This window comes from Leucoraja erinacea, chromosome 39 (assembly GCF_028641065.1).
Source record: "Leucoraja erinacea ecotype New England chromosome 39, Leri_hhj_1, whole genome shotgun sequence".
Lineage (NCBI taxonomy): Eukaryota > Metazoa > Chordata > Chondrichthyes > Rajiformes > Rajidae > Leucoraja > Leucoraja erinaceus.
Genome location: NC_073415.1, coordinates 2557402 through 2569601, shown reverse-complemented (window position 1 = coordinate 2569601; position 12200 = coordinate 2557402). Strand labels below are relative to the sequence as shown.

The 12200-nt window shown below is 44.3% G+C and overlaps 1 protein-coding gene across 1 annotated transcript in view; it reads left to right on the top strand.

Annotated features, from left to right (window-relative positions):
- Positions 1–12200, top strand: part of LOC129714510 (serine/threonine-protein kinase N2-like) — a 63208-nt gene that overhangs the window by 21091 nt on the left and 29917 nt on the right. The window contains exons 2-5 of the mRNA XM_055664172.1: positions 35–335; positions 3955–4109; positions 8906–9035; positions 10472–10617. Of these exons, the coding sequence (XP_055520147.1) occupies positions 35–335; positions 3955–4109; positions 8906–9035; positions 10472–10617 (732 nt within the window). The remainder of the gene's footprint in view (positions 1–34; positions 336–3954; positions 4110–8905; positions 9036–10471; positions 10618–12200) is intronic.

Here is a 12200-nt window from a genome sequence, read left to right as displayed (position 1 = left end):
ACAAAGACAATTAAATCCTTTGGTTTCCTTGCAGAGTGATCCTGGAAACATGCCAATACTTGAACAACTTGGATTTGACCAGAGCTCAGATTTCTCAGACACGTCCTTCCAGCAGAAGTTGGATGAGGCTAAAGAGCAGATTAAACGGGAGATCAGGAGAGAGTTGAAGATAAAAGAAGGTGCGGAGAACCTGCGAAAAGTGACAACTGATAAAAAGAACCTGTCCAATGTGGAGCACGTCCTGAAAAACTCCAATCGAAAACTGGAGACGCTGCACGAACAACTGCAGGATCTCAATGCACACATTGTGGTGAAAGATCCAGACGAACTGCAAGGTAATGGCTGCAATGTTTTGTGTTTGTGTAGAAATAATGTGCAAGGTCATACGTGATAGGAGCAGAATTAGGCCATTCGGCCCATCAAGCCTACTCCGCCTTTATTTCAATCATGACTGATCTATCTCTCCCTCCTAACCCCATTCTCCTGCCTTCTCCCCATAACCTGTGACACCTGTACTAATTAAGAATCTATCTATTTCTGCCTTTAAAATATCCACAGCCGTCTGTGGTTAAGAATTGCACAGATTCACCACCCACTGACTAAAGAAATTCCTCTTTATCTCCTTCCTAAAGGAACGTCCTTTAATTCTGAGGCTATGACCTCTGGTCCGAGACTCTTCCACTAGTGGAAACATCCTCCCCACATCCACTCTATTCCAGCCTTTAACTATTAACTACGCAGTAAGTTTCAATGTGGTCCCCCTTCATTCTTCTAAACTCCAGCGAGTACAGGCCTAGTGCCGTCAATTGCGGTGTAGAAAGCAACTTCTGGGTTGTCCCTCAGTACTGCATTCCTTAGAAAAAAATGTACAGGTGCTCAGTTTTCCAGCAATTGGTGGTCTAGCACCTCCTGTAATCCAGACAAAATTACGAGAGCGCACTTGAAACACCCCCAGGCCTGATAAGTGATGAGTCGCATTTGTGTGACAAAATTGCCAGTCGGTGACTCAAGATAAAAGAGAGACTCTAACCACCTCCTTGCATATTCAATATCCTGAATATCCTGAATATTCCTGCAATTGGAAAACACACCAGTGGTTTGAATCATATTTTGAACAAAGGAAAGATTAGATTAGATTAGATTAGATCCTTTATTTGTCATTCAGACCTTTCTGTCTGAACGAAAAGTCATTACCTGCAGCCATACATGTAATAATAAACAACAAAACACACAATAAACACAAATTAACATCCACCACAGTGAGTTCACCAGGCACCTCCTCACTGTGAAGGAGGCAAAAGTCTTAAGGTTACTGTCTCTTCCCTCATTCTCCCTCTGCGCTGAGGCGGTATGTTGTTACCCCACCGGGCGATGGTAGTCACTCCGCGAACGGGCCGGTTCAAGCTCCGCGGCCCGGGGTGGTCGAAGCTGCCGCCCTCCAGTCCAGCAGACGCAGCTGTTGCCGCGGGAGCTCCGGAAAACAGGCACCAGCCTGTGACCTGCGAGCTCCCGACGATGTCGTCCACTGGCCCGCGGCCGATCCCCGGATTCATGTCGTCGCCACCGGAACGCAGCTTCAACCACTGAAGCACCGTCTCAGCCCCGCGCCGGGCCGCCCTCACCGGAACGCCGTCTCAGCCACGAGCCGGGCCGGGCCGCCCTCACCGGAGCGCCATCCCAGCCCTGCACCGGGCCGCCCTCACCGGAGCGCCGTCTCAGCCCCGAGTCGTGCCGTTGACACTGGAGCGCCCGAACGCCGCCACAGCTCCGAATTCGACCAGCCTCACGTTGGTGAGTCCTGGCTGGCTCTGCCTCCGGAGCCTCGAGGTCGGTCGCAGGTTGGAGGCCGCCAGCTCCGCCATTAGGCCTCAGTGCAGACGGAGGCAGAGAAGGGGGATACGACAGAAGAGTCGCATTCCCCCGAAGGGAGAGACAGAAAACCATGTTTCAGCCCCCCCCCCCACACATAACGCAACCTAATAACCAAAAATATAACTGAAACAAGACAAAAAAACAAAAACAAAAAGTAAAGACAGACGGACTGCAGGCGAGCCGCAGCCGTTCAACAGCGCCGCCACTTCCGGAAGATGTTTGCAATTGTTTGGAGCTTATCATCTCAACCCCAGGAGATCCCTGGTGCAGTGTCCAGGACTCAACATCTTCTTCTGCTTCACTAATGACCTTGCTTGGATCCTACAAGTCAGAAGTGAGGATATTTCACAATGATTGTATAGTGTCCAATTCCAATGCAGTCCTTGGCAAATGAAGCGGCCTGAACATAGTACAGCTTAGACAATGCTCAGAGACACAGTGATAATTGGGGGGTTTAAGAAGGAACTGCAGATGCTCGAACAATCGAGGTAGACAAAAATGCTGGAGAAAATCAGCGGGTGAGGCAGCATCTATGGAGCGAAGGAATGGGTGACGTTTCGGGTCGAGACCCTTCTTCAGACAGATGAGGGGATGGAGGGGGCGGGAAGAAGAAAGGAAGAGGCGGAGACAGTGGGCTGTGGGAGAGCTGAGAAGGGGAGGGGAAAGAAGGAGAAAGCAAGGACTGCCTGAAATTGGAGAAGTCAATGTTCATACCGCTGGGGTGTAAACTACCCAAGTGAAATATGAGGTGCTGCTCCTCCAAATTACGGTGGGACTCACTCTGGCCATGGAGGAGGCCCAGGACAGAAAGGTCGAATTCGGAATGGGAGGGGGAGTTGAAGTGCTGAGGCACCGAGAGATCAGGTTGGTTATTGCGAACTGAGGTTGGGCGAAGCGATACCAAGCCTACGCTTGGTCTCACTGATGTAGAGCAGCTGACACCTAGAGCAGCGGATGCAATAGATGAGGTTGGAGGAGGTGCAGGTGAACCTCTGCCACACCTGGAAAGACTGCTTGGGTCCTTGGATGGAGTCAAGGGGGGAGGTAATTGGTGAGTAACATTCAAGCTACAAAGTGCCAGACAGTGACTGTCTTCAAAAGGAAGTGTCCAACCACTGTTCATGGTATTACCATTACTAAATCCCCAATCATCAACATTCTGGAGGGGCGGATGGAGTGTGCTGGGAGGGTGTCATCATTGATCAGAAAGTAAACTGGATCAGACCCGGAAATACCATGGCCACAAGAGCAGATCTGAGGCTGGGTGTGGTGAGCGACACACCTGGCATCCAAGAGCATCTCCACCATCTACAAGGAATACTCTTGCCTGAAAAAGACATCAAGTAGCTGGGCAACTCAGCGGGTCAGGCAGCATCTCTGGAGAACGAGGATAGTGACAACTGAACTGAAACTGAATTGAACTGATTCGGACCCTTCTTCAGACTGGGCTCTTGCCTGGATGAGTACAGACCCAACAACTCCTTTAAAAAAATTCTCACACCATTGAGACAAAGCAATTCACTTGATTGCAACCCCTCTAACCACCATTCCCTCTGCCATCAGTTCAGGTAGCAGGTGCATGGGCCCATAGCGCTCACAGAAACTTTTCCTGATGTGGAAAATATAGTGCCAGTCCCTTATTGTTGCTGAATCAAAATCCCAGAACTCCCTATCCAACAGCACTGTGGAGTTCAGCCGGATTGCAGTATTGTTGTGGATAGCTCACTGAGTTTTATGTACCTGCTTTCATTGTAGCAGTTGTGGCATCGGCCATGGCGCCAGATCAGTAATTAATGCACTGGCTTGGTCTCGTTTTTGTGCACTGGAAACAGCCAGAGAGCTGTGCTGAACTGCTATCGTCTGCAATGCTGACCCTTGGACTATCCTTGATCAGTTGGCATTACCTTGCACTAAACATTATTCTCTTATCATGTATCTATACACTGAAAATGGTTTGATTGTAATCATGTATTGTCTTTCTGCTGACTGGTTAGCACGCAAGAAAAGCTTTTCACTGTACCTCAGAGCACATGACAATAAACTAAACTAAAACTAACAAATACAAATGATTATTCTGTGCAGATGGACCTCGGTCTCCTGGTGCTTTGAGCCGAGAGGCTCGTTCAACGGCCAACAAGAACCGCATTGTGGCACTTGAAAAGCAGCTAAATATCGAGATGAAGGTGAAACAAGGAGCTGAGAATATGATCCAAATGTACTCCACTGGACCCATAAAGGTAAGGAAGAAGTTTTTGTAATTGAGCTTCCATATACAAAGCAATCTTTGCATTAGCTGCTCTTTCATTCCTGTTGATGCAGAAAAAATGGCTCAGGTTTTTGAAACAAGGAGTAAAATTTAGACATTTAATATTTTTCTTCCACTGCCATGATTGGGAATATTGTTCCAGGAACTGTGCTCCATCCCCTGCAACGTGACACGGCAATCCATATATATAAGCCAAGGTTCTCCTGAGCTTAAGACTGTGCAGAAAGTTATTTTTACATATGAATTGAACCAATAAGCATAATAGGCATATGTACTTAAAATGTGGACAACCATTGTATTATAGATCTGAAGTGATCTTGGAAATAAAGAGTCCAACTAATTATTGGTGTTCAAAGAAACTAGTCCAAGACTGAAATCTTATTAGGGTATTAGATTAGGGTATTAAAAATCATAGATTTGTATGTAAAAATAAAGAATGGCAGATACTGATTTGGACCAAAGATAAACACAAAGTGATGTAGTACTTCAACGGGTCAGGCAGCATCTCTGGAGAAAAGGTATGGGTGACGTTTCGGGTTGGGACCCATTGAAGGATCCCGACCCGAAACGTCACCCATCCTTTATCTCCAGAGAAGCTGCCTGACCAGCTGAGTTACTTCAGCACTTTGTGTCTATCTTTGGTCCAAACCAGTATCTGCCATTCTTTATTTGTACATAAATTTGTAGGTTTTGCAGTAAAGAAGTGACCACTTGGCCTATTTGATTCTACTTCTGAGCCAATCCCTTGGAATCAAGGGTAAGGTTTCCACCAGCATTTTGATGAGTCGACAATGCCAATGCGAGGTGTAGTTTTGGGCCGAGTTCGCCAACACACCTTGGATTCCTTATGCCATAAGTCTGCCTTCATCAATCTTTTAGTTATCTCCTCAAAAAGCATAATTGGATTTATGGGACATGATCTCCCTTGCACAAAACCTAATCAAACCCTGCTTTTTCAAGTGGACATAAATCCTGTTCCTTGGAATCTTCCTTAAGATCTAATCTCACCAGCCAGTGGATTCCAGCCTTGTATTTTTTTAAAAAGATGACAAACTTAGCCATCCTCCAGTCTTCTAATACTTCACGTGGGGCTAACAAAGATGCAAAAATCTTCATCAGAGCCGCTTGCTTCCTTTAGCATTTTGGATTAGTGTGCACCAATATTCTAACACTTCTTCCTGATACAGACAAGCTCCAGAATATCAATGTACTCTTCCTTTTAACTCCACATCCTTCACCCTGATGAATACCGATGAGAAGTATTCATTTTGGACCTGGCTTCTATCCCCTGGCTCCACACATCGATTATTTTTTTGTTCCCCGAGGGACCTACTGTTTCCTAAGCAACCCTCTTGATTCTAATATACACATGAAAGGTTCTTGGTTTCTCTCTAATCACACTTGCCAAGGTTATACCATGGCCCCTTTTCATGCAAACCAAGTTCCCTTCCATTGATTACATCTACACTTCACGCTGCCTTGGCAAGGTCATCAGCAAAATCAAGGATCCGTCTCACCCTGGACACGCCCTCTTCTCTCCTCTACCATCAGACAAGAGATTCAGAAGTGTGAGAACGCACGCCTCCTGATTCAGGGATAGTTTCTTCCCAGCTGTTAACAGGCAACTGAAACGTCCTCTCACCAACTAAACAGCGGCCCTGACCTCCCATTTACCTCATTGGAGACCTTCAAACTAATTGTAATCAGACTTTACTGGACATTATCTTGCACTAAACGTTATACTCTTTATCCTGTACCTGTACACTGCGAACGGCTTGAATGTAATCATGTAGTCTTTTCGCTGACTGAATAGCATGCAACACAAACCTTATCACTGTACCTCGGTACATACATGTGACAATAATAAACTAAACTTTTTCTCCTCGTCTATATCAACTATAAACCTCAAGTGACTCCTTTGATACCAATTTCCTATACCTGACATGTGCTTCCTACTTTTCCCTGCTGAACCTCTCAATATCCATCGTTCTTCTGTATTTCCTCCTGTTCCGAGATGTTCCATCCAGTTCTGGTGATTTACTCCGAAGCTCATCTAACTTTCCTAACATATGCATGTTATCAATTTTTAATGCAGTTAGTGTCTCGGCTGTCATTCCCTTCACTATTACGGAAGTATCTTCTTCCCTGGTGAAAACCGATGCAAACATATCCATTTAATACCCGGAGACGCAAGAAACTGCAGATGTGGGAATCTTGAGCAAAACACAAAGTGCTGGAAGAACTCAGTTGGTCAGGCGGTATCTGGTGCCGCTGCCGATCGGAACGCCTGTTGAATGTTTAGTAGAGTGTTAAATTTGTTCATGATGTATGTATTTTTATTTCTATTTATTTTAATGCACACTGAATGGACACTGGTTGAGCAACGTTTTTTTGTTTCCTCTGGGTATGTGAATACTCAGGAAATGACAATAAAGATATACAATACAATACAATACAATTCACACTTCTCTTGCTTATAAATAATAAGCAGCGAGGTTCTATTCTCCTTCATTCCAGGATCTCAGCTCTCCAGTACTATAATATTCACCTTCATCAATGCTTTCTTCCCTTTCCTATCTTTTCTGTTTAGATGAATACTTAGAACCTGTTCCCGTGCTATTAGTCAGGACATTGTTAATGATAAAAATGTCAATCCCATGTTGTTAATTCCACCGTGCCTCTCAAGTCTGTTTAATAGGCCTTCACATATGTGAATTTTAATCCTAATTAAGACTACACTCTCTTCTCATCTCCTCGCATCAGCCATATGTATCTGTTCAATCCTCTAGTTGTTATACTTACCAGCAAATGGCACAAGAGGTAATCTACAAACTGTCATTTTTGTGTCTTTGTTTAATTTATTTCTTAATTCCACAATGTTAGCCAGAAGGGCTCATCCCTTTTAAGACAACCCTTTACTTTTAAATAATGTTTCCACATTAAGAAATATCCTCTCCATTCTGTCAAGGCTTGTCAGGATCTTATAAGTTTTACTTCAGTGTTCCGAACTCCTAGTCTAAATGTAGCCTGACCACCCTTTCTTCATAAGACAATCCATTTATTCCAGGTATTCGTTCAATAACCCTTAGCTGACCTGCTTTAACGGGTGATCTCCCGGTTGCTAAACACTTTAACTCCCCTTCCCATTCCCATTCCCATACTAACCTTTCTGTCTTGGCCGCCACCATTGTTAGTGTGAGGCCACACAATTTGGAGGACCAGCACCTCATATTTCAGCAACCCAGTGGTATGAATGTTGATTTCTCTAACTTTCTAACTTCCCTTCTCATTCCGCCCCTCCCCCAACCTCGTCGTTGTACTAGCTACACTGTCGTCCTGTTGAGTTTCATTGTCTGTATAACTCGTTATCTCCTACCGCACAGCCAACAATGGAGCATTGTAGGCTCTACCTTTCCTTGATCAGTGGTACTGTTTTGCATTTCATTCCATAATTTGTTCTATATCTCTCTATATCACCGTCTATATCCCCTGACTCTCAGCCTGAGGAAGGATTTCAACCTGAAGCTTCACGTATTCCTTTTCTCCAAAGATGCTGCTTGACCCGCTGAGTTACTCCAGTTTTTTGTGTCTATCTCTGGATTAAACCAGCATCTGTAGTTCCTTCCTATACTCCATAACATATTTATATCCTTGCATAGGGAGATCACTTTTGATGAAGGGGTGCTGCTGAGGTAAAAGATGAACAATGGAGCATATACCAGTTTCAAATGGCCTACTCCTGTTTCTGTTTGTGTTCTTATGTTTCCTATTTGTTAATTTATCTTTAGTCTTCTCTGATCAATGTATGATTTCATTATTAATTATTCCTTAACGACTCAACTAAACCCTTAATTACTCTCGAAGGTAGATAGCAAAGTACTGGAGTATGTCAGTGTTTAAGAAAGAACTGCAGATGCTGGAAAAATCGAAGGTAGATAAAAATGCTGGAGAAACTCAGCGGGTGAGGCAGCATCTATGGAGCGAAGGAACAGGTGGCGTTACAGGTCGAGACCCTTCTTCAGACTACTTCAGTCTGAAGAAGTGTCTCGACCCGAAACGTCACCTATTCATTCGCTTCATAGATGCTCTCTCACCCGCTGAGTTTCTCCAGCATTGGAGTACTTCAGTGGGTCAGGCAGCATCTCTGGAGAAAAAGCATGGGAGACGTTTCGGGTCAGGACCCTTCTTCAGACTCTTTCCTTCTTAATTACTCTTCCCTTTTTACCAGTCTGCATGTAGACCTTGAAACCTGATAGCTCCCAGCCCCTGGTCAAACCTGAAGAAGGATCTCGACCCGAAACGTCACCCATTTCTTCCCTCCAGAGATACTGCCTCACCCGCTGAGTTACTCCAGCATTTTATGTCTGCCTTCAATTTAAACCAGCATCTGCAGTTCTTTCTTACACACCCTGGTCAAACCTCTTGTAAATGGACTCGGTGGGCTGCTCTATGCATACTGCACTAACTGGGGTGGTCGTGTTTATGTACTGGGATAGTCTTGCGGATCTGTGTGCAAAAACTGTGTTTCATTGTACCTGGTACACGAGACAATAAAGGATCCACTAACCATTGACCATTGGAGCCATTGTCTGCCATTTCATATTCTGTGTATCTATATACAGAAAATCTATTTGGATCACTCCACTCTGTCTTTTGACTTTAAAATTAATTATTTTCTCTTCCATTCAACTTTATCATCCTTGGCTCACCACAGACCCACTTGAACAAGTAAGGCAGTCAAATTGTGATTTTGTCTTAATTCCACAGGATCGAAAGATGCTCTCCACGGCTCAACAGATGCTGCAGGACAGTAAAATCAAAATTGAAGTGATCCGCATGCAGATCCGCAAAGCGATACAGGCAGATGAGATGCACGTGGAAATTGAGGATGGTCAAGGTAATATTTGTAAGAGAGCTTGGTGATAATCGTGGATTAGTCATTCGTTTCTAAAGTGTACCGTCAAATTGGTACATTTACATTGGTACATTGAACGTCACAGTTCATTGGCTATATTTAAGAGGGAGTTAGATGTGGCCCTTGTGGCTAAAGGGATCAGGGGGCATGGAGAGAAGGCAGGTACCGGATACTGAGTTGGATGATCAGCCGTGATCATATCGAATGGCCGAATGGCCTACTCCTGCACCTATTTTCTATGTTTCTATATCATTCATATACGGAGAAATCATTCTCACAAATAAAAGGATTACCTTTTTGACATCAATGAACATTAAATTAAGTGAATAATATACTGTTTCTATCTCAAATGTATTATTGCTGACAGTTCAGATTATTTATTAGATCCCGTTTCCTCTGTACATTGTGGAAAAGCAAAGACCAAAGATAAACACACTTTAAGTCAACACAGGAGTTGTGAATCAATAATAAAAACAGCTCATTCTTTATAGAGTGTTAAAAATAGATTGCAAGAGAGACATCTGCATATTTTAATGCCAAACCCTATCAGATGGAAGGATGGATAGAAGAATTGATGATAAAACCTAAAGATGGGAAATAAGATAAAGACATGGAAGGAATGAATGTAAGAATGTAATAGTTTGCTAATTGGAAGACAAGACAGCAAGGGAAAGTAAATACAAAAGGGCACACATAAGGATTCGCATTTGGAAGAGTGTAACCAGTTTAGTTTATTGTCACGTGTATCGAGGTACAGTGAAAAGCTTTTGTTGCATGATGACCAGTCTGCGGAAAGACAATGCATGATTACAATCGAGCCATCCACAGTGTACAGATACATGATGAGGGAATAACATGAGTAATGTTTAGTGCAAGATAAAGTCTAGTAAAGTCCGATCAAAGATAGTCCGAGGGTCGAGAGAAAACCCACGTGGTGACAAGGAGAAGGTGCAAACTCTCTACAGACAGTCTCCGTAGTCACGATCGAACCTGGAACTCTGGTACTGTAAAGGGCCTGTCCCACTTTCACAGCCTAATTCGCGACCTTTTTTACTCATGGGCATTTTTCATCATGCTAGAAAAAATCGCCCCGACCTACTTGATGCCACGAGTACCTACGACTGGCATCATCGCCTGCTACGACCTCGTGACGACCATGCTGCAAGTACGAGTCAAGGGCAAACTCGGCAGAGGTCGTGAATTAGGTTGTGAGACTACACCGCCTGCTTAAGGCAGCTGCTACACTTGCTTCTATTTCTGCTATTCTTATTATTCTTCACTTTATGAGGTGCCATTAAACACACATTTGCAGCCCACAAAGACAAAATCTCTGAGCACTATGCCAGTTGAGGACAAATAAGTATGCATTGACATTATTTACCTTTATTAATGCATGTCCTTTTTATTTACTTTTAAAGCCAAGCCGGAAATTAGTCTCCTTGAAATAAGAATTGAAGAGCTGCGGCATCATGTCCGTGTGGAATATGCAGTATCAGAAGGTGCCAAAAATGTTCTTCGCCTTCTGGGGTCAGGGAAGGTACACGATAAGAAGGCGCTGTCTGAGGTAAGGAACCAGGGGAATAATGTTCTGGAGCTGACCATATTATTGGGCAGTGGTTTATTGCACAACAGTCTGTAAAAGCATGTCACCCTGGACTTGGGTAGACCGGGAGATGAAGAAGGCATTTGACACATTTGTCTTTATTGGTAACCCGTAGCGGTCGCAGTCAGGATCGAACCCGGGTCTCTGGCGCTATCAGAGGACATGGTGGAATCAGATAGAATCATTACTTATGAGTAATGTTTGGACAGATTCTTGAATGGACAAGGCCTAAAAAAATAAGGACCTAATGTGGGCAAATATGATTAATGTAAATAGGCAAAACGTGTAGGAAGGAACTGCAGACACTGGTTTAAACCAAACTCTTTCACACAAAGGGTGGTGGGTGTATAGAACAAGCTGCCAGATAAGGTTGTTGAGGCTGGGACTAACCCAACGTTTAAGAAACATGCAGGTGCATGGATTGACGGGTTTGGAGGGATATGGACCAAATACAGGCAGGTGGGACTAGCGTAGCTGGGACATGTTTGCCGGTGTGGGCAAGTTGGGCCTGTTTACACACTGTATGACTATGATCAAGGAAATGTCGAATGATTCTGTGTTAACTGAGGGGAGGGTGACGGCGAGGCGTACAAACAGTACAATTAATCGGGAGGGCAGTGAAACAAGTCGGAGAACTCGGGTGGGGGAGGGATGGAGCGAGAGGGTAAAGCAAGGTTTACTTGAAACTGGAACCCAGTGGGATGAACATTGATTTCTCCAACTTCAAGTACTGTAACCCTTGCTTTCCCTCCCGCTGTGTTACTCCAGCACTTTGTGTCTATGTCCCATTTGTAATCCTCTCGTCATCTGACACCTCACCTGCAGCAGGTGAAGATGCAAATGTAACCATCGCGGCCTGAGCAATCTCAGCACTGAGGATTTGTGCAACTTTATTTCAGAGCCATTAGTTGTGCAGCACAGAAATGGGTCTTTCAGCTCACCAAATTCATGCTGACCAATTTGCCTATTCACATTGAAGATAGACACAAAAAGCTGGAGTAACTCAGCGGGACATGCAGCATCTCTGGAGAGAAGAAATGGGCGACGCTTCGGATCCATCTGCCCGATCTATTCCTCTCGTGCTTATGTATACCTCATAAGATCACCCTTCATCCTCCTGTGCTCCAAGGAATAGGGACCCAACCTACTCAACATCTCCCTGAAGCTCACACCTTTCAAGCTTGACTATATCTTTCCTATAACAGGGTGCCCAGAACTGAACACGGATTCTAACTGTGGTAGAATCTGATGGGAATTGATGAGTGATAAGAAGTAAATAAAGGAAGACAAATTCAAAAGGAGGAGTAATATGGACTCATACATTACATACCAGCAGGCCCTTTGGCCCAACAGGTCTATTCTGACCAAAGTGCTCCATTTAACCTAGACCCTGTTCCCGTGTTTAGCATATATCCCTCTTTATAGTTTCTTTCCATGTACCCATCCAAATGACTTTTAATGAGCAAAAGTTCAATGAAAGAGCATTGAATGGCGGTGCTGGCTCGAAGGGCCGAATGGCCTACTCCTGCACCTATTGTCTATTA